The 22,824-nt window shown below is 33.0% G+C and overlaps 3 protein-coding genes across 4 annotated transcripts; 1 reads left to right on the plus strand and 2 right to left on the minus strand.

The window, feature by feature from the left end:
- Positions 1 to 1,233: 1,233 nt before the first annotated feature.
- Positions 1,234 to 2,842, plus strand: LOC114162690 (GATA transcription factor 12). The gene is given in 3 exon segments (XM_028046647.1): positions 1,234 to 1,624; positions 1,908 to 2,547; positions 2,550 to 2,842. Coding segments are annotated over 3 exon segments (945 nt in total). The 5' UTR covers positions 1,234 to 1,351; the 3' UTR covers positions 2,582 to 2,842.
- Positions 2,843 to 7,236: 4,394 nt separating this feature from the next.
- LOC114162113 lies at positions 7,237 to 11,297 on the minus strand. Of its 2 annotated transcripts, none has more exons than XM_028045892.1 (3): positions 11,034 to 11,297; positions 10,827 to 10,948; positions 7,237 to 7,515 (listed from the first exon to the last, which is right to left on the minus strand). In XM_028045892.1, the coding sequence occupies exons 1-3, from the start codon at positions 11,168 to 11,170 to the stop codon at positions 7,490 to 7,492; spliced, it is 285 nt and encodes a 94-aa protein (XP_027901693.1). In that variant the 5' UTR covers positions 11,171 to 11,297; the 3' UTR covers positions 7,237 to 7,489. The 2 variants fall into 2 exon arrangements, with proteins under 2 accessions (XP_027901693.1, XP_027901692.1); XM_028045891.1 differs by having other exon boundaries at positions 10,762 to 10,948.
- A 2,438-nt stretch (positions 11,298 to 13,735) lies between these two features.
- Positions 13,736 to 16,786, minus strand: LOC114162528 (peptidyl-tRNA hydrolase 2, mitochondrial). The gene is made up of 8 exons (XM_028046449.1): positions 16,507 to 16,786; positions 15,986 to 16,192; positions 15,474 to 15,534; positions 15,287 to 15,323; positions 14,674 to 14,751; positions 14,511 to 14,583; positions 14,258 to 14,297; positions 13,736 to 14,045 (listed from the first exon to the last, which is right to left on the minus strand). The coding sequence occupies exons 1-8, from the start codon at positions 16,546 to 16,548 to the stop codon at positions 13,996 to 13,998; spliced, it is 588 nt and encodes a 195-aa protein (XP_027902250.1). The 5' UTR covers positions 16,549 to 16,786; the 3' UTR covers positions 13,736 to 13,995.
- Positions 16,787 to 22,824: the final 6,038 nt, after the last annotated feature.

Here is a 22,824-nt window from a genome sequence, read left to right on the forward strand (position 1 = left end):
ATTGACTGCTAAGATAAATGATATTGTGGACCACATAATAATTTTCTTGTCTTATAGGATTCTTCTGTGTAAAACAACACTTCATTAATGTTATAAATAAATAATAATTACTTAATTCACAAAATATATTAGTATGTATGTGAGGAGACGAGCATCTGAAAAAATTAATGAAAAATAATAATAATAATAATAATAATAAAGAAACCCAGTTCCCAAGAAACAAAGAAAATTCAAAAAGAAAAGGCTGGCAAATGAGGTTAATGTTCTACCTTAGCTATAAACTTCCTCTATCACTCTCAAATGGGTTTCGTTTGAAGCAAACTAAAGTGACAACTATATCCCTTTACCATATTTAATTAACTAGCTCTCCATCTTCAAACCTAGCCCTCACTCTACACTTTAACTCTTCTACTTTTTTTATAATGTGTTAGGAATCACAATTAACATTTTCTTTATTATTATATGTTGCATATTTAATTGATATTGAGTTATTAAAATATCACAGTTAATTTAATGTTAACAGCACTTTGTACTTAATTAGTTTGGTAAATATAATAAAAGATGTTATATATATTACACATTTTGACACATGTATATTCTTACAAATATCGATTAAGGTTATTAGACGTCTTTTTCTTAAGTCTACAGCGGATGCTCGTGAGTGCAGTCTCATTCACTGTAAATATCCCATTTCTGAATATATTCTAACCATTCATGATCTTAAGTACTTTATCAGCTACTCATTTCACTAAATTCAAGACTTATTATATGTGATCTCAAAAAATTATCACTGTTCCTGTATAGTAAACTTTGAAACATGATCTATATATATAACATTTTAAATTTTAAAACACAAATTTTGGTATATTCTTTCATTATTATTATTTTTTTCTGTTATGTAAGAGTAACGCAAGAAGAGATAGAGAAGAACCCTACACTAAGAAAAGCAGAGAGAAAACTTAGAAAACCAAAACTGAGTTCAAAAGAAAAAGAAAAGGTAATACCAAATAACCAAAGTAACTTGAATCACAAATTCTTGCAGTTTCTTTTAACTCAATTAAAGCCTCTTATTATTTATATTTTACGCTTTATTATTTTTAGGACAGGAGACTTTTTTTTTTTTTTTTTTTACATTGGCAAAAGGAAAAATAATAATAAATAATTAAAAAAAAAGAGTAGTCCCATATAGGTGTCCGTTTGTCCCCTTTAAACGCAAATAAACCCTCTTCTGCTTTTCTCTCTCACCACTCAAAACCACAACTTTGTCACACTTTGTGTCTCCAACTCCCTATACTTTCTCACTTCACCTTCTTCATAATTTTCTTTCAACCCACCACAACAACCAGAAGCCATGGAAGCACAAGAGTTCTTCCAGAACTCCTTCTACCCTCAATTCCCCTCCGACAACATAACTGCCTCCAACACCAACGCCTCCACCACCGACCACTTCATCGTCGAAGACTTCTTCGACTTCTCCAACAGCGACGAGGCCCCCCTTGTCGACGCCACCTTTGACTCTCTCCCCACTGACCACTCTTCCGCCGTAACCAACCTCGACAGCACCACCAACAACTCCAATTTCTCAGCCGCCGACGGTCATTTCTCCGGTGACCTCTCCGTCCCGGTACACACGTGTCTCTAAACTCTATACATGTGTTATGCTAACAAATGCAATTGCTGCCTATGTGTAACTTCTACACCCAAAAATTTTAAATTTACTAAATTTAATTATTTCTTTTTCCCAATTCTCATGCCACGTCCAATCAATACAACAAATTCTTGTCCTTATTACATACTTCTTTTTCGCTTTTGTTAATGTTGCAATTTCGTTTTCTTTCACTGATATTATATTTTTTTAAAATAAAAAAATTAATTAATCAACTCTGTGTGTGTGTGTGCGCGCACAGTATGATGATCTTGCTGAATTGGAATGGCTGTCGAAATTCGCGGAGGAGTCGTTTTCCAGTGAGGATTTACAGAAGCTGCAGCTGATATCCGGTGCCGGAGTGCAAAAGGACACCGCATCGGAAACACGAGAGCCGAACCCGGGTGTGTTCAACCCGCAAGTATCAGTTCGGGGCAAGGCGAGGAGTAAGCGGAGTCGTGGGCCCCCATGCAATTGGTCCTCTCGACTGGTCGTCCTCTCTCCGAACAACACCATGTCTTCGGAGTCTTCTCATTCAGACACCGGTAAGAAGGTGGCCCCGCGGAGGAGGGATGTGAGCGACGGCAGCAGCGAGGGCCGGAAATGTCTGCATTGCGCAACGGACAAAACGCCACAGTGGCGAACCGGTCCCATGGGCCCGAAAACACTTTGCAATGCATGCGGCGTGAGGTACAAGTCCGGCAGGCTGGTGCCGGAGTACAGGCCCGCCGCAAGCCCAACTTTTGTGCTGACAAAACACTCGAACTCTCACCGGAAAGTGTTGGAGCTGCGACGGCAGAAGGAAATGGTGAGGGTCCAGCAGCAGCAGTTGCTCCATCTGCAACATCAGCAGAACATGATGTTCGATGTTCCATCCAACGGTGAGGATTACTTGATCCACCAGCAATGGGCTCCCACTTCACACACCTCATCTAATCTCCTGCTAGACTAGGAAAGTTCCGGTGGAGCCGAGCTTCGGGTATTTTGTAGCTACCTTAATTTCCTACCTAATTTTTCTAGGGATTTATTTTATTTCTTTTCTTTTTCTGTAATTTCAAATTTTTCACTTTATGCTATATGTAGACTGCTCTCATGTTTCTTCAAGTCATTTTGACAGACTTGAAAACTCCCAAAACTCAGAATTTCCCCAATTCATATCTTTTTTCTCTTTAAACTATGTTATAGTTGGGTAATATATATCAATAGAAATAATAATATTGAACTATAACTTAATACTTTTTGTGTCTTTTATGTTTAAGCACAGTTTGTACTATGTTTGTAAATAAGACTGGTATTTGAAGAAAAATTAATTGAAGTGTTTAATACTACTAGTAGGTAATAAGAGTTGCTTTTCTATGGACCACTTTAAGAAAGTCTAACTCAATTTTCCGGCACACTGTTAACAATGTCCAAGCAATTAAATACTTGAGCTACCACTGTACGGTACGAAACCTCCTAAGTTTGTAATGTAGAGGAAAAACAGCAAAAAAATAAATAATATATTGTTTGTGTGCTCTATATTTCATGTGATTAAAGGAGGATAAGCATTAGAATGACATAGAAGTTGCAAATTAAATAAAAAAAATTGAATAAAAAACAAAGAAAAAGAAGATGTGACGACATTTTAGTAATAGGTGAATGATAAAAATCGCATGCAATTTGCAAATACATCGATCTCGCATCCATTCATGTCAGGGCATTATTGGTGGCAAATCTATGCACCAGTCATGTTTCTGAGTCGTCAGCATAAAATTTTCATTTTTTGGTAAATGTTCCTTTCTCCTATTTTGCCAGTGTCTTTTTTCAAATAAATCTTTCAGTATAATTGTTATTTATTGCTGCCAGTTATTTTTTATATACCTATATTATATCATCATATCGAACTAATTACTGTTAAAATTATAATTCATGTATATTTATTTTCTCTTTGTCTTCTTTAAATCATCCCGGTTTATAATTTTTTGACTAGAACTATAGTTATTGTTATACATAAGATTTGTCTTGTGAGAATGATTAAATGTTTTTTTTTTTTCCAATAGTTATGGTATGTACCAAATAAGTTGTAATCCTAATAGTACTTGTTAGAGTCAATGATGATTCCAAAGGTCAAAACTCCATTGAAAACTTCATCAAAATGACGCCCCACCAAACTAAGAATCCCGAGTTACATTATAAGGTTTGAGAATATTCAACAATTAGTTCATTTTCTAGTTTTTTCTTCTTTTTTACGAATAATGTGGTTCACTCGCATTTATTAATGTGGTGTTATATAAATAAGTATTTCTAATGTAAAATATTTAGTATAATTCTATTCTATTGCAAATAAGGTCATTTTATTGGTATGATAATAGAAGAGTATTATCGAGGTATTGTCTATTTTGAAACAGTGTGAAGCTCCGTCATAGTTTTGTTCTTAAAAAACATCTTGGAGGGTGGAGAGAAGTAGGAATATTTAAATTGTGTTTGACCTTAACTCCTCAATGATGTGAGACTTATTGGGTGTACCGGAACAAACCCCCCAGTCGAGGGCAAAGAAAGTTGAAGGGGAACTATCAGTCTTCACGGTGAACGCCAATATTCCGATTCTATAAGCTTAACTTAATTTTTCTTAGAATAGCAATAATAACTTCAATCAAAAAATATGAAAACACTAAGCAAAAATCTCTTTCATAGACTGATTTTACTGAATTGATTGATCAAATCAGCTCACTCTCAGTTACATCAACAGATTTTTAGAATTATAATCGATAACCAAGGTATTTAAATCTAAACTTGCAAGGTATTCCATACGTTTTACAAATATTAATTATTTGAAAAAGCATTGCACTTATTAACTAATGTGTAAGATAAAACATACGTTAGAAGAGAAGTAGTGGATTAAACAAGAAGAAAATCTCTATAAGATTGATGAAAAACAATTATACAGAGAACTAACATGGGAAGAAGTGAAAAAGGTTCCCTCTGTGAAACACTAAACAGACATGAGATAGATATGTGAATGAACCATCATCACACACTGCAATAGTAAATAAAAATGTAAGAGTAAAAGTTGGTTTTGTTGTTAAGAGTGTGTGTGAGTGGTTGAAGTATAATAGGTTGAATTGTGATGCACGTGAAGGAATTTGTTCTTGCTTGGTCTGAACCCAGTTCGTAATGCATGTGACAGAAGATGGAAAAAGGAAACTTCACAGCCATTTCTCCACCCCCATCACTCCCATGTGATCCATCTATTTTGAACTAATTAGGTGATTGGGTAAGTAATGAAATCGAGAAAAAAGAATTTTCATGAATGCATTTTATATAATTGTGGGAGTGTATGTACGACCTCAGACAACACAAATCCAGAGGACTATTATATAATACAACATTACTTTATCAAGATAACGTCTTCCCATTAATGTTAATTGCATTGTATACTGTGTTATTATATTACTCATTTCAATAGCTAAATATGAATCTTCTTCTCTTCTTTTTTTTTTTTTTTCCTTTTTCTTTTGCTTGAAATTGTAGGTTGCGTGTTTTGTTCAGTCAATATATTATAAAAAGTCTCAAAAGAATATGCAGAGAATAAAGCAAAAAAGAAAAGGGAAGAAGAGGGTTATTTAATTTACCCCAATCTTATTTATAAACAAAAGCTCGACTATATTAAATTAATTAGCAGTGCATTATTAGACTGAGAGGAAGCTAAGATTGCGGTGGTCACATGACACTGAACAAGATCACCATACCAATGAGTGATGTATCCATACACTCTACTATACGTATACTTCTATGGCAAATACGTAGTCACAGGACTCAACCCTCCAAAAAAAAGGTCCTCTTCACTCACACTACCTTCATGCATTTATTTAAGGCCACCACGTATGTTGTTTTCGATTGTCTCTTTGCTCAGATTGAATTCGGAATTTTTTTTTTCTTCCTCATGCATTCTGAACTTCATTTCTCATGAAACATTTTAAAATGGAGCAAAAACGAAATTGCAATAACTTAGTGAGAATAATTTTGTGAATTAGATAAGCTTATATGATTGGTTAGTTAATTAATTGTGCAATTAAAGTAATAGTAGCTCTGATAAAGATTCTTTGACAAGCCATTTTCATGAAAAACTAAGTCAGTTGTTAACTGGAGAAATCAATAAAAAAATAACAACTGAGTTTTTTTGCCCTATAATACTCTAGGATTTTGGTGTGTATGTTTGTTACTGTTGAGGGTATTTTTTTTTTAATCTTAACGGGTCAAAAACAAATTATTCACGTGTCTGGACCTCACCTCCCACACAAGCCCAACCTAATGAAACTAGGATTTTTCTTCTTCTCTCACACTCATAATGTAAAAATTAGAGAAAAAAAAAATGAGACTTGATTATACGTAATTCAAAATTTATATTTTTCATTCAAAATTTATACTAGCCCAAATTTAACCTATGATTTGGACAGATTTTGATATAAAAGGTTGGTTAAATAAAATATTGAATATGGTATAAATAAATGAGCGTTCTTAAATGTGATAATATAAATAAATGAGAAGGCCATATTTTGTAAATAAAAAAAAGTAAGGTTAGATATTGATGTCTCCTTAGCTAAGCCATACACATCTTTGACCAAGCTTCATGCAGAAACAACAAGAAGTTGCTTGAATATTTACTATTTAGAATATTAAGATCATGGCTAGCTACATGCCATGCCATGCCATGCCATACCATACCATACGCATAGTGGCATTTAAATCTGAAAGTCTTCCAACAAAAAATAATACTGTTCAACTGCATGAGCATGGGGTAGTATTTGCCATGTTCATCGATACTTTATTCTATGCTCTCTTTCATAATAACCACAACACCCTCCATATTGCTTCAACAAATATCTAATGCATTAAATAAACAAGAATATCAGAAGACACGTTAGGAGGATAAAAAATTGTGTTTTGTGTAGTTTAGGAACATTTAATATTCTTGCTTAGAGTGTCCGTAGTAAAATAAAAAACTTGATTCAACATTTGTTCATTAAGTATCTGTTAATAAGAATTTTCTACACACTGAATTATAATGACGATAATTAACTCTCTGAATTAAGTTCACATTTTTACGTGTAATTAAGTTAACTAAAACCCAACTCTACCCTTAAGCGCTCCTCTGTAATCATTATATTAAAGTGTTGAAAAGAAAAAACATAGGAAAGTAAAGTGACAAGAGTTGCGTGTATTATTAGGCATTTTGGATAAATAAAGTAGTAGAGGCTACGAGGTACGAAGGAGTGAGGCTCTCACATGCTCATGTATGGTTCTGACGGAGACATAGTCTCTTTCGTCAAGGCTGTTATCACAGAAGATGGAGACATGTCATTGTTTGTCTACACTTCACTTTATTTACCTGCACATCATGTCCCCAAATAGCTATACTCAACATAATTTTCTAACTCCACTTCTCAAACGTCGGTTCTCACATACATACATATCATCATCATACACACACGCTTTATCTCAATTAATCAACCCTGAACTGCACTTATTATTGATGAGGGAAGTGAATGCACTGATTCTAATGCTATTGCTAACAAGTTCAGGAACATGCATGAGCAGAAATGATGACCAGGTGAATCAGAAATTTTTTTGTTTTTTATTCACCAACTGAGGTTGGCATAGGTTGATCTGATACAATTTGCACTGGAATGATCAAACATTTTATGGGAACCGTTGCAACAGACACAAGAAGTTCAAAGGATTCTCCCAATATACTTGATATAGTGAAGTGTCTAGAAAACTTGAAAACAGTTAACATGTAGAGCATCCCTGCAAAGCAAATAATGTCTCTAATCTGCCCATCAATAATATAGTCTTCAAAACCTCTTATCGCGGGGTGCTGAGACCCATTTCTGAGAAAATTTGAAAAGAATAATACGTAAGCACAGGAATAGAATAATAACTCAGTAAAGCAAGGGACGTTTAACATAAACAGTACCACAGCAAAACTACAAAGCCTCGCAGTTCGTGAAAAAATGGCTGTGAAAAAAGGCTGAAGCTTGAAGGTAATAAACGTACAAGGAAGCAGCAGGCAGCCAGAAATTGAGCGGGAATATATACAATTAAGTGTTGCATCCTTTGGTTTTACATCCCAGATGAATTATTTTGTTCACATCCCAGATGTGGTTTTACACACTTACTGAGAACTTAATAGTTTTTAGCTTCTACGTTCCAAATACCATTTCTTACTTTTGAATGGGTTTCCAAATGCTATTTATCACATCACATGGATGAAACTAATGAATTTCAAGCATAGCGTTGATGTCACCTAAGTTGTTTATTCAGAGAACGCTTAGGAAAAGTGTGATTGTGTATGACAGAAACAGGGTCAGAATTATAGAGAAAATGAGAAAAGTCCCCTGAATTTAGTATGATCACGCTCACAGAGATTTGGCAGTCTGCACTTTCCAGTGTCCAAAGGCCCTAACCCTTCTCAATTGAAAGGATACCCTTTCTCTGGATCCTCCGTCCCATTTATAACCAACAGCATGCCTTACTCCGTATTGTCCAATCCCCTAATTACAAAAAACTAACTGAATCTAACAATTAACTAAGACCTTTAACTAACATGTACTAAATAGCAATGACTCATGTCATTTGGAGGGAGGGAGAGTTGCAATCTCCCCTCACTCTTGTGGAAATCAGAATTTTAGTAAAACCATAAGTGTTCTCTGGCCACACCTTGATCTAAGTGGTCTTCTGTTCCAGTCTGTCGTATGTTCTCTCAGCCCTCAGTTATTGTTGTGTCCCTTTATTCTCTCTAATTTGATTACCCTTTTGTTGCAGTATATTCTACATTCTGAAACAGGTTATTCAAGATTCATCTTTCTCTACAGTGTCTTCTCTATTTTACCATTTTTTAATTCTCTAATTTGGGTTTTAATATTTAAACATTTATAAACTAACATGTATAATATAATTTTTTTAGTTCATACAATTCAATACCTAACCTAATCGCAGTGTAGCAGCCCCACTATAGAATTTCAGTGTTTTCCTTCCCAAGGTTGGTTGGTAACTGTACTGAGCAGTTCTTTATTTAGTGTGAACTATAAAAAATGAAATACAAACGACGCCTTTGAAATGGCAGAAAGGTTTCACTACGATGAGTTGCTACGTACAGAAGTTCTACCCAATAATATGGATAATCCACTATGTATACTTATGACTTTCTAGATAGGAAGAATAAAATGCAATAATATGAATCAAAAGCTCAGATCTTCGTTTAACAAAAAATATTTTATTGCTTCAAATGTGGTCTGTTGTACGTACCTTGATATCATTTAGGTACAGATCATATCCTTAATTATACAACCTAAGTAATCGGTTCCTACTCAAATTCAAGAGAAACAGTGAGGGGATTTGGAATGGCAACTTGGTGGTGAACATGTGTGCAATAATTTGCAATGGATAAATCAACGGCTTTCCAGGTTCATATGCATGACCTTTGAAAGTGACAGTCAACAAAGCACAAACAACTTATGGAGTGTTTGTTTTTGTGTTGGAGAGGCCACAGCTCAGGTTATAGGATATGTTTTGCATGAAAAGATCTAAAGATCATTTGACAAATTCAGAACCCAAACTTCTTGAGTCTTTTGAGCCCCTCAACCTGGAAGCAACATTTTGCTGCTTTTGCATTGAGTAAAATATGGCTTTGGTGTATTGATAAAAAATTCTTCTTAAATTGATATTATCTTACTGTTTCAATAATATCAAACAAAAATAATATCCTTTATAGCAAATATAGATCTCAAAGTGACTTCTGATCAACACTATCAAGACAACATTCGTCATAAAAGTCATTTGCCAAATAAATGTTTCCAAATATAGTGCACATTCGGATTCATATTAAATCATCCAAAATCATGTTGAAATAACAACTGATGTAATTTTACAAAAATGTTCATATGTTTAGTCTGACTTCAAGTTGTTGATTACGGGACCAACATTAATTGAGTTGAGGTAACTTTAGAAAGCTTTTGTGTTGGATAAAAATACTTTAAGAGTTTTACTACTAACTAGCTTTTAGAATAAAAGTCAAACATAAATCACTTCACTTTAAAATCAGTTTTGTGAGTTCATTTAGGGTGTGTTTGGTTCAGCGTTAGAGAATTGATTCCAGCTGAATCAATTCTCCAACGCAGAAGTAATAATTAGTTGCTTCTCATTCAACGTGAATTTTTTACTCTTCAATTGACTTTGGAAACCAAACACGTAGTGATTCTGTGTTAGAAAATCAATTCTAATCGATTCTACATCAATTTGACACAGAACCAAACACACACTCAAACTCACATAAATCCATTCACCCAATTCCCCATTTTAACCAAAATCAATTTTAGAAAACAATGCTCATTTAAAATAAAGTTTATAAACTCCAATTTAAACACAGCCTTAATGCTACAACTATACTGCAAACCAAGTGCTACACAGTGTGAATCAGTGAGAAAATAATAAAAGAAAATCACAAAAACATTATGAACAATGACATAGAATGAACTATCACAATGTAAAGTGATGATATTCTCCACCAAATATAAATTTCATTGCTCTACTGTTTTAATGCCGCTAAACTTCATTTTATTTACTTTCCTATCTGTTCTTCAATATGAATGTGGACACAGTAGTTTTGAGGCCGCTCCCTAGGCAAAACTACAATCTTATACAGGACAATGAATATGCGAGGTTAAGGCTGCGTACAATGACACCCCCCATTCCTTCACATAGAGAGGAGCCTCTGACACAAGAGTGCGTCAGTATTATTTAGTTTTTTATTCTCCGCAGATTATCAGTTGTTTACGATGACATCTGATTAACAATAGCTCACAGGCCACTTTCAAAGCAAAACTGCAATCTTGTATTGGTTAAAAACAACCTGATAGCAACTTCCTCTTGTTTTGCTAAAATAGAGACACAACAAGTTGCCTAATCATGAACAGAATGAAACAAGCACTGAGACTCTACGATGCATGATAAATAGGGATTTGGAAATTGGAACTCCACGAAATGAGAATGCGGTTAGTGTGAGAAAAATTCAGTATGCCTTAGTTTGATTGGGAAGATGGCATTAAGAAAAGAGGGGAAGTAGCAATGAAGCTTACAGAGAAAAAAGGGGTAAAAAAGAATTGGAGAAATCAAACTCCGGGGTTGGCACTGCAGAGCATACCCTGGGACAACGACCTCGACCTACTCGAATCGATGCCTAGACAAGAAGTGAGGCGCGCCGAGGACACCGCCGAGTGCAGCGGAAGCAGCGACTGCACGCAACCGAGCTCCCCACCCACCCGCCTGAACAAAAAAAAAAACGCAGAATAAACATAAAATCCAATTGGGTCAAAGAAAAAGGATCACTTCATAGGGGAAACGGACTTGCCTGGCCGTAACCGGAGAACGAGTTTTGAGAAGAAAAGCTGAGGCTGTGGGCTTGGAAGCTGGTTTTGTGATGGTGGATTTGATAAAGGACAATGCTGGTTGCGAAATAGATCTATAACGAGAAGCCATTGCAGCCATCCACCAAATTCCAGAGTTAGGGCTTTCACCGGTCACAGTTCAAGAAAGGGTTTTGCTGAGGGTTTTGTCCTTTTCACTGATATTTTTCTTGTTCTTGTTCTTCTATTTTTTCTTTTCTTTTTTTACTTTCTCCGTCCTCCTTTCTTTTGCATTTTAATGTAAAAGAGGAAAAAAATGAGGGAATTTGTAAGGGAGAAATGAAAAATAAATAAATAAATAACATGTCTTTGAGTTAAATAGTTGAGATTAGAGGTGTTATTTGTTCGTTTTAACGATAAGTAACATAAATAATTATTTTTTTATTTAAAAATCCAGTTGATCTCTAAACTCGTTATTATAGTTTTCTGTTTTAGGTTTAATAAGATAATTATTTAATTCTGATTCCCAAAATTTAAAAATTGTATGGTATAGTATTTAACATGAAACTACAATTACATTTTTTATTAAATGTAAAAATGTAAACTAAGGAGTTTTTCTTATAAAAATTAAAATAAAATGTAATATTTTCATATACTGTTAAATTGGACTTGTTCCACGAAAAAAAATACTTAAATTTGAATTTTGGAAATTAGAAAAATAAAAATATATATAAAGATATTTTAGTAAAGAACTAATTATTTGTTTATTAATATTAATCATTAATAAAATTAATAAAGTACTAATAATATAGTAATCCATATAATTACTTTTAACTTTTTTTTCTGACTTGCAAACCAAAAAACAAAAGATTACTTCTTTAGTTATCTTTATGATTGTCGATATGAAGTTTAATCCAATTAACCTGTTAAGATTTCAATTGTTGATTATCGGATTTAGCTATTATTAGGCTTGCCACTCAAAATTAAACAGATAATGTTTGGTTTACGATTAAATTAGTCTAATCTAACTAGAAAAAATTTCATGCATAAACTTGAATGTGTCAAGGTTTACTTTATAATTCTAAGGAAAAGCTGTCATTTTTTTTCTTCTCATTTTGGATAACACGATAGAAAACGAAACGAGTGTACTAAATATCAAAACTATGTTTATTATAAACTTATGTTTTTTCTCATAGAACTTCTAATTGTAAATTATTCTATCTTGAGCTCAATTTAAAATTAAAATGAATTCTACAATATCATGTTCGTTAGCATTCAACACATTCTTTTACAAAATATTTTATTTGACTCACAAATTTAGGGGAAAAAATGACCGTTAAAGAGCTTAAAATTTCTCTCTCTTTCATTTTTGTATCCAATAAATATTAGATTTTCTTTTTAATTTCAATGTTATCTTCATTGTAAATTACCCATTTGTCCTAATAATCTTAAGACGTGAATAATGTTTTTATTCATCATAACATTAATGAGTTTTGATGTTAGTCGTTACACAATATGAAAATTATCACTTTAATTTCACAAAAGACTTTTACTTTCTGCACGCTCAAAATTTCTTCGCACACCCTCCAACTTTTTTAAATGATCTCCCAATTGTTTATTCCAAAAACTTCCCTGAATAAATTTTCTAAAATAAGATTTTCGAAATAAAATCTCTAGAACAACCGAAATGCGTTCTAAATGAGTTTTTTGAAATAGAATTTCTAAAACAAAATATGCGTTTTAGAAAGAATCCATGAAATAAATTCTGGAAATAATTTTTCAAAACTAACTTTTTTTTCACATTCCCTCTCTCTTCTTCTTCCTCTGCAGCGATGAGGAGGACAGCAACAACAGTTGTGTGGTATGGAGCAACACGATATTATAGTTTTTTTTTTTTTTTTACGTTAGTGAGCAGGTGCAGTTAGTAATTGTATTCTAACTTTTACAATAACCTTTACAAAACTGATACAATAGGCTCAAGCAGCCCAAACCAGTTACAGGATGAATTAGTGAAAAACAAAGTTCTAACGGCTATGTTCATTACTTGTATTGCTGGACCACCATTGAAAAGAATTAAGCCAGAGTTTAACTTTCTCTTATCATTATTCAGCAACCTATGAACCTCAAGCTACACCAAGAAAGTTTATCTAAACGAACATCAGATATTTAATCAATCACACCATGGTACATTTAATCGACCTCAAGTACCAAATGTTATTAAATTTAAAAAAACTAAATATATCTTTTATCCCTTAACTTTCAGTAAATTTTGAAATTAGTTAATTTTAAAACTTTGAACCAATTTAATCTTTCATTTTTTAAAATATGTAAATTTAGTTCTTTTAATTAAATTTTATTAAGTTTATTTGATGTTCCGTACGTATTTTAGAATTATATTTGAGTTGTTTATACTGTTTGACACATTTTTGCTTTAATGTTAAGTCAAATACTATTATGAAACACGCTTGAAATGTTAAATAAACTTAACAAAATTTGATTAAAATGACTAAATTCACGTATTTCGAAAAACGAATAACTAAATTGATCTACAAAATTTCGAAATAGACTAATTTCAAAATTCGTTGAAAGTTAAGGACAAAAAACATATTTAACCCTTAAACTTATTATGCTATTACTTAATCTTAAACTTAATTTAACTTTCTGTCAAATGACATAATAAGCATAAAATATATTTATACTTTTGATATAGTAAATACTTTATTTTTAAAAGAAAAAATCAACTTTTGAAAACTTAACCAGGATGAGACTGATTAAACTGTCCTACAACAATTCTATACAATAACAAATAAATAGTTTTTGTTCATCATGGTAGAAAGGATGATGAAATTCATGCAACTACACCTAATGGACACAAGCATACCATAGCCATATAACGCGTTAGAACACAATACCAAGTAGCAACAAGCTCAGGTATTTATAATATTAGGACATGCTTCTGGAATGCTGTCAAAGCAGGGGCAATCTACCAGTCACCGCATCCACAGATGATTTTGGTCCTGACAAAAAATGCAGCAATATGTAAAGGCATTCCATCAGAAAGCAGCACATTACAAAAGCTGTCAACAAAGAACAAAGGTAGCAACTTTGAAAAACATCAGCATCAAATTCAAGACTGTGACATTCAACTGTTCAATTAACTACAGAAGCATTTGGATTTTCTTGCACATGTTTTTGGTCTTACATGGCATACAAGCAACAAGAAGCTTACCAGGTCCAACAGCAAGAACAGTTTTTGATCCTGCCAAAACCTGAACATATAGAAGCATTAGCAATGATACTATCAAAAGACACAATGTGAGGACGTGAGATGATGAAAGCAAACCCTTCAAAAATCAATGATATTGCATTGCGAAGTTAGTATTAACAATTACACAAGGAGAGTTCGTCCGTCACTAGGTGTCAACTCTATGCTAGACCTATAAGGTGATTACTTTCACTTTTAGCCAAATATGAAGTATTACCTGTGTTCTTCCTGCGTCAGCAACAACAAATGTAGGAAGGCCAATACTCTCAGCTGTTTCCTTTAGTTTATTCCTGATCCAAAGAGAAGTCATCAATGCAATGTAGGTCTTGTTCTACTGAACAAGTGAATTAACAGTATCCAGATTAAAATCAGATGTTTACATCTCTTGTTGATTCCTGCAAGTCACAACAATTTTGGGCTGGCCACACTGTTCCCATTGTCTCAGAAGAGACCGGTCACTGCAAAAGTACAAGGTGCTCAAGTTTATTACAACAATAAACTTGCTGGTAGAATTTATTATATCAAAGAATATGTAGCCTGAATGAACTTAAGTTTTAACATATAATAATATGGCTACGAAGTATAGCAAAATCACAGGTATGAAATAATCATCATTTTCATGTTCAATATGAAATGTTTAAAACTAAACATGTCAACTTCCTATTTTCATTTGCTTTAAGGTAAGGGAAGTTATCTCCTTGAGTATAACCAACTTTACAGTATGTATCTAAAAAAACTGACAAGCATGTCATCCCAGCACAGGATTATGTGAAGTCACTGCCATAACGGCCATCATGCAGAGCCTACAAAAATTGTCCTGAAGGTTTAACAACATGGCACGGTCTTTTAAACATTATGTTAACCTAGATGTCGTCTTGTTTCTTCATGAAGGAGATGTTGGTAGGTGGATTCGTAGGACTCACAAGGACCACTAATCAGAAATCTAGAAGATGCCCAATGCTTTGAAATGGACACTTGTCAGAACAAAAGTACCTTTGCATTAACTCAGCATACATGCCAGTTGCAGCATCTGCAACAAAATGTGAATGAAAAGGCATAAACTAAGAAACTTAAAGGAGGCAAAAGGGAGTAATAAGGAAATTTGTAATGGTGAAAGGAGACTCTTGACAAATTTGAGATAAACAACACTTCAAAAGTTAACAATAGTTTGATATCTTACGAGCACATTGAGATGCAATCTTTCCAGATTTCATCTTCAAGTCTTGTCGAACGACCAGAACCTGACAGAAAACCGTGCACTTTTTAAAATCAGAAGTGTTTTTTGTACATAAAAAATGGTAGATGTTTATTAAAAAGAATGCATGTACCATCTATTTACCCTGGCCATGAAATTTTTTGAAACAGAAGAGGAGTTCAATTAATCTAATTACTGAGTAATTACATTCATGGATACAAAAAACTTTGTATACACTGCTGCTTCATATTACTCTAAAAAAGTAAAAAAGAAAATATAAACTTGTTCCTGAGTTTTGTTCAGTGATTCTGCAGAGAGAACTATTCACATGTAATCATCAATGATTAAACAAGTTCATTCGGCAAACTTTCCTCCTAATTGAGAAAAAGCAGATGGATAGTAAGGGAACAATTTCAATCATGCATGTCCTTCCGATAAAGAAGAATGACTTGCTTATATGATGTACAGATAGTGGCTAATGTGATGAAATGACAAACCATTTTAAGTTCTCGGTCACCATTGCTGGAGACTGAAAGTTGCTCTTGAAGCTTGGTAGATGACAATTGTTTCTTGGGCAAGTGATTTCTACTGGGCTTTGTTAAATCTAACAACAACCCAACAATGAAACCTATAACAAGACCTGGAATGAAGTTCTCTGCCTTGAAACTCACTGCTAACCATTCTCCTTTTTGTTTCTGTTGTTGCTACACAAACAACACCAAGAACACTCAGGCAAAAAAATAGCATATTCAAGGTAAATAGCGTATCAAAACTCACAAAATAGAATTGACATGGTTCCCAATATATAAGGGGTAAAAAGAAGTAACTCAAAGATTGGAATTTTGGACCACCCCTGGGGGAGAGGTGCATGGTTGTTCGATAGGATGGTGGAACATTTGTATATCAAATACGCGTTAAAAAATGAATTACCCTAAATAGACTATGAGGGTTTTGTTCAGTTGTTGGGACAAAAACCACAAAAGAAGACAGATGAGGGAAGTGAAAGACATTAACTAACCTTATCCCGAGGTTGATTAGAATTTAGGATTGAAGAGAACATTGAGTTTTTGCAGTGAAGGAAGAAGGAACATGAATGGGTAATTTTTGAATGTTTGAAACTGAAAATCTTAGTCTTAGATCAAAAGGGTAAGCGAATTTTGAGAAGATGAACATTTACTGGTGGCTGCTTTGGCCAGTGGAGAGACCATGCCGCATTTGAAATTAAGGATTGAGTTTTTTTAAGGAAGAGAAGGTTTAATGGTTATGAACTTATGCTTCGGTGTATACTTTTTGTTTTCTCACCTTTAAATTTTTATTTTTTAATCAATTTAAAGTCTTATAACTTTCAGGGTGATAAAGATTAACAGATTTGCAGTGTTGTTTTTTCTTAGTTTTGATAGTGGATGATGCACCCGTTCTCTTTTCTGTTATTAGTTTATTCATATTATCTGAAATTTTTATCTTAATCGTTAACACCTTTCTTGGTTCTGTATTATTTTAATGTTTAAACACTAATCTTTTATGAAGTAAGTTTTATTCAAAAATCATTCCAAAATACTAGCTAAAAGTACGTGAATAACTAATAAAAAATCTTTTGCTTTTATATAATATAAAAAATATAATGCTTAATTATTAATTTAATCCTTCTATTTATTTTATTGATTCGGTTCATTTTGATTTTTTATTATTTTTGGATTCAATTTAAACATTCAATTTTTTAAGAAAATTCAATTTAGTTTTCTTATTATTTTTAATTCAATTTAGTTTTCTTTTAGTTAAAACGATCAAATTTTATCTTATTCAATTTGAGACAAAATTAATAATTAAGTTTAATTACGACATATATCTACATGTTAAAATAATTTTTTAGAATTTATATATCAAATCATTCTCGAATTATTTTAAGTCGCTAATTACTCTAAAGTCCACTTTTTTTAAAAAAAAAAAATTTGGGTCTGGTTTAATTAAAGGGTCCAAGGTCAGTCCACTTATCTTCCCAGAACCCTTCCAACTTACTCACTTACTTCCATTTTGTCTCCTTTTTTCTAAAACAGTTCATTTTCTATCTTCCCTTTCTGAAGTAGAAGCTAAGCTATGACAGTTGGAAAACCCTTTTCCGAGCTAGCAGAAAGTTCCTTCCTCCAAGTAAGTCAATCTCCAACCTCTGTTCCATTTTCGTTTTAATATTCTGGAGCTATAGTTCCACTTCAATTCTTGTATGGAGATTCACTCTCCCTTCCTGTGCCTTGTGTTTTTCAGCTCTGTAGTTGTTTCTGGATCTGTAGTACCTTTCCCTTAGGTTTTTTTTTTTTTTTTTTTTTTCTGAGTTAACATTTGTCAAGGTAAGGGAACCTAGGGCTTTAAAACTTTTTTTTAAGTGTCTTGCATGTTTTGGTTTTGAATTGTGTTTAAAATGTTGGCTTGATGTTCGAGGTTGTGTTTTTTAGTTTTGTTGTTTGGGATTTTGGGTTTTTGCATGCTGAAACTAGTGAAAACCTGCTATTATCTATGAAGCCTGGATACGGACATGGATACGACACGAACACGAAGATACGACTAAATTGAAAAACATAGGACACGAGATACAACGTGTATATACATATTATTTTCAAACTTTCAACTAAAACATTGTCAACTAACACAGAAATGAATCTAATTTATCTATCTCATCTAAAAAAAAGTGAAAAGTAGTGATCATATAATACTTTTCCCTTAACTTTTTTTGCTGAGTTAACCTTTGTCAAGGTAAGGGAAGTTGGGGCTTTAAAACTTTTTTTTTTAAGTGTCTTGCATGTTTTGGTTTTGAATAGTGTTCAAAATGTTTGTTTGATGTTCGAAATTGTGTTTTTTAGTTTTGTTGTTTGGAATTTAGGGTTTTTGCATGCTAAAATCAGTGAAAACCTATTATTCTAGCTTAAGCGAGAACTTTTAGCTTAAGCGAAATCAGCTAGCTTAAGCGAGAATTTTTAGCTTAAGCGAGAATTTCTAGCTTAAGCAAGATCAGTCTAATTTAAGCGAGATCAGTCTAGCTTAAGTGAGATCTGTCTAACTTAAGCGAGAATTTCTAGCTTAAGCGAGATCAGTCTAGCTTAAGCGAGATCTGTCTAACTTAAGCGAGAATTTCTAGCTTAAGTGAGATCAGTCTAGCTAAAACAAGAATTGGTGCAGAATTTTAATTCCTTTACTTTAACTTGTGATTGACTGAGTTAATGTTGAAAATATGATGTATGAAGTTATGCATGAATAATATGACATTTTTTTGACCTGGACTTGATGTGTTTAGCTTGGGATGATAATTATTTTGAGATAACATGTGGAATGTAGATGGTAAAAGAGTTTCAAGGGAAATTCTTGGCTATTGTGTGGTTAGTGTATGCCTTGATATAGGAGATGTCTAGATAAAAAAAGTATTATGAACTCTAATAATCACTCACACTCACGTAGAGTAGAGTGATTATATGGTGAGAGTGGTAGAAGATCTTAGTCTTGGGAGGTGTTTGATCTTACGACATGTTGGGATTAACCTTGTGATTGATTGTGTGATAACTCCTTGTTGCTAGACTCTGCAGAGTTTAGAAATCAATGTAGGTGCATACTTCCTTATAATTTTATATCAAGCGCATAATCTGATATTGAGTCAAGAGTCAGTTGGGTGTTTAATTGAGTGAAAACTTTGTGAGTAATGTTTCTTTTCTGATGTATATGTTTCTTGGGTGATATACTTATGTAACTATATTTACGTATAAATGCTTAAATACACTAGCTTACCCTTCTTTCTTTCTGTGTTTGTTTCCTTGTTGTGTTCTCCTTTTTGCAATGATCACCAAATGTTAGTGTGAGCATATGTGGAGACCCCTGGTGATCATCAAGACAGCGAAGATGTTGTTGTGTAGTTTAGGCTTGTTGGTTATTGCTCTTTTTAGCAACTTTTGAAAAACTTGTCTTATGTAATTCCTTGCTCTTTTGAGCAATCTTTTGCCAATTTGATTTATGTTTTAAGACATGTCTATGATATTGTTCTGTGCTCATGGTACTTTTGCTTTAAATATATTTTAGGATGACTGTAATGGTTAAATTCTAATATATTTTTTGCTATTTGCTCTATTTTATTATGGTATGTGATGTTTTATTTATTAGAATTATTTTATTAAATGGGATGTCACGATTAAAATCACTTGTTAGTGTTGTCTTTCTTTTTCATTCACTTGACATACAAACCAAACTATATTTTAGCAATAGTAACCTCAACAAAATCAAGAAGAACTACAACAAAACTACCATGACCACCGATAACATGGACATGACTACTCTAGTTATTAGGCATTTAGTTATAATTTAAAACTTGTAGATTATGTTAGCACTTGATTGTTAGAATTTGGATTACATCTTATAGTTTCAGTTTGGATTATGAGTTGTTAGCACTTGGGTTTAGATTATATGTTGTTAGTTGTTGATTTGGATCATATGTTGTTATTAGAGCTATCACTTTTTATTTTAGCCCCTGGGTCAGCCCTGGCCCCCTGTAAAGCTAAGCCCCATTTTTGTGGCCCACTTATCAAGGGGCTTTTTTAAAGCCCCTGACCCCCAAAGCCCCCCAAGCAGTGGGTTAGGACAAGCTAGGGCCGGGTAGCCCCCTCATAAACGCTCTTCATTCAAAAAACAATGTACACGCGTCTTCTTCCTTCAACAACTATTCTTCTTCCTAAATTTCTTTCACCCAACTTCAAGCTATATCTAACGTTTTCCAACCGCCACCGTCTACGACGAAGCTTGACGATAACATACGACGGTGTAGAGCGGTGGTCATAGTGATAGAAGAGGAGAATCCTGATTCGTCAACGAAAAAGTGATATCAAAGGTAACCCTTTTGTCTGTGACTAAGAATGCCTCTTTGAAATCTAACTACAAATCCCCTTTTGCAATTTTTTTCTCCAGTTTTGGGACTGCAATTCTGATATAGAGCAACTTTCGTGATATTATATCAAAGAAGAAACAGGGGTAAGTAATCTCAGTGTTGTACCAATCAAAAGTGGGTAATTCTGAAATTAGTTATATATTTAAGTGTCTGTAGTAAAGTTTATGGTTGTTTAAAGCCTAACTATTCTGGGTTCTCTTAATTTTCAAGTTGATTTAGAACTTGTGGAAGTATTAGCATTCAGGTAGCATGTTTATATGAATATATCGTAACAATTTGAATATAGGAAGTTTCTATAGGAGATAGAATTTTCAGATTTCACTGATCCGGGGGTTGGGGGGATATAGGGAATAAATCTTAGTTGTAGGGTCCATTTCTGTGTCTTACAGTGTCTAGCAAGAATAGTTTGCTATGTTAACATATCCATTTTAGCTATATTATTGTCTGTGGGAGAATATGTTTGAAATGTTTATATTCTGCAAATTCTGTTGATGAATTAGTGATTTCTTTCTTTTGTGATTAGACTACAATATGGATTATTGAGAATTCTTGTCTTGTTTCATCTAAATATTTGATTGGCAGACAAAGTCATAATTCATTTTTTGAGGTCAAACTTTCTGATCTTCTGTGTATATAGATGTTTCTAATAAACGATTATATAAATGCAACAAGTCTATTATTTTGGAACATCCTCAACAGCAAAGATTAAAAAAAGAATGGTTAAAGATCTAGGGTAGTTTGTAGTCAAGTAAAACTATTTGTAGTTTGATTTTGTATACTAATTCTTTAAGTTGTGTTTTATGGGCAATCTCAGCATATTACTGGAAATGTCTTGTAATTTTATAACTTGTTTAGGTAAAAGAAATGGATTGTTGGATCCTAACAATATCAATATCTTAATTAATAAAAATCTAAGCCTTCATTCATTTTCAAAGCTGATTATTTATTACTAGTTACATGTTACGGATAAGATATCTCATCTTAAGTTGGTTACATGTGAAGAGGTGAATTTTCTGTGAAAGTGTACCTTAACTACAGAGATGCATTTTTCACCTGAGATGGAAGGTTTTACTAGTTACCCTTATGAGAAAAGGAGAAAAAAGAAAAGGAGTGGGTAAATGATTTGAATGAAACAAAGAAAATTGTGAGAATGATTGAACCAGACCAAAGCCCCTTCTGCTGCAAAATCAAATGTTGCATTCACGTTACAACTTTGGATACGTACATGGTAAAAGTGAGGGGCTCACGTGTGTAAAAAATGTAAAGTAAAAAAACAAAAATCATGCAATTACTTTTAATCGTAGTAAGTAACAAAGTTACTCTTAATTGATTGAATTAGGTTTCATTTTGTTAAACAGTATTAGGTTAAACAAATGATAAAGTTTGTGTTCTATTTGGGCTGTGAAAATTATGTTTTAGCTATTGTATTTATTTTATTTTAGCTACTTTTAGCCACTTCGGTTCCCTATATGTTTTTTATTACAGTTTTTGAGATTGGTGAAAACCTATGTTTTTAAAACTATGGTAGATGGTTGATACAGATGTTGAAAAATGGGTAAACATAAACATTTTGTTAGTATATTTTTTTATCCTATCTTTCTTCTCCTTTTTTCGTTTAGATATGTGTCATTATTTAGAAGGTTTTGTTTCTTTTTCCTTAGCAGTAACCAACGTACTGATGCAGAATCTAAGTTGATTATTAACATGAATCTGTTTGTGCTTAAAAGCTTCTTGACATCTAGTTCTGCCTTTTTTGTAAAAGCTTTTAAGTGCATTCTGTGAACTAGGCATAATATTAATGGACTTTTTTTCATTACATCGTTGTTGACTTCGATATGATGTTTTTCAGGCTGGTATTATAAACAATAAGTTTGTATCTTCTATGAAAAAGGTGTGTTTACCATCTTAGATGAACTTCCCTGATTTACTTATTTTTCTTTTTATTAAAGTTGGGCTCATAGTGCATGTACAAGATCTTGGGAGATGGGTAAATGTTACAGTACTTTTGGTATATATTATCTTTGATACCTCAGTATGAAATATTTTCAAATGGAAACTATTGAATAACTTAACTTCTGTATATATTATCATTTGTGTAACTTCTGTGTTTGTAAGTTCTTGGTGTGCCTATTTGTAGTTTGATTTTGTATACTAATTCCAATATAGACATCTTCATAGTGAAAAATGTCTAATTATATTGTTTAGCTATCTATATTATCTAGCAATTTTAACTATTACAATGAGGATTAAATTCTAAAATATTTTATGCAGTTGTGTGGAATAGCTTTAAAATATGGATCCCTCTAAGAGTAACCCTTTGAATTTGGATGATGATCTTGTATCTGAAACTCCTTGTCCATCTGAAAGTGCTGCCACAAATAAAAAAGAAGTATCAAATGTTTGGAACTTTTTCACAAGAAT

This window comes from Vigna unguiculata, chromosome 9 (genome assembly GCF_004118075.2).
Source record: "Vigna unguiculata cultivar IT97K-499-35 chromosome 9, ASM411807v1, whole genome shotgun sequence".
Classification (NCBI taxonomy): domain Eukaryota; kingdom Viridiplantae; phylum Streptophyta; class Magnoliopsida; order Fabales; family Fabaceae; genus Vigna; species Vigna unguiculata.

What these genes read in the sequence shown, in the direction of transcription:
- LOC114162113 (XM_028045891.1), bottom strand. Translation starts at nt 11,170, where the DNA reads ATGGCTGCAATGGCTTCTCGTTATAGATCTATTTCGCAACCAGCATTG. An exon ending in CGTTCTCCGGTTACGGCCAG is followed by an intron (nt 10,949 to 11,033) that starts GCAAGTCCGTTT and finishes TTTTTTGTTCAG; the next exon opens with GCGGGTGGGTGGGGAGCTCG.
- LOC114162528 (XM_028046449.1), bottom strand. Translation starts at nt 16,548, where the DNA reads ATGTTCTCTTCAATCCTAAATTCTAATCAACCTCGGGATAAG. An exon ending in GTGACCGAGAACTTAAAATG is followed by an intron (nt 15,535 to 15,985) that starts GTTTGTCATTTC and finishes GTTTTCTGTCAG; the next exon opens with GTTCTGGTCGTTCGACAAGA. An exon ending in TGCAGGAATCAACAAGAGAT is followed by an intron (nt 14,584 to 14,673) that starts GTAAACATCTGA and finishes TCTTTGGATCAG; the next exon opens with GAATAAACTAAAGGAAACAG.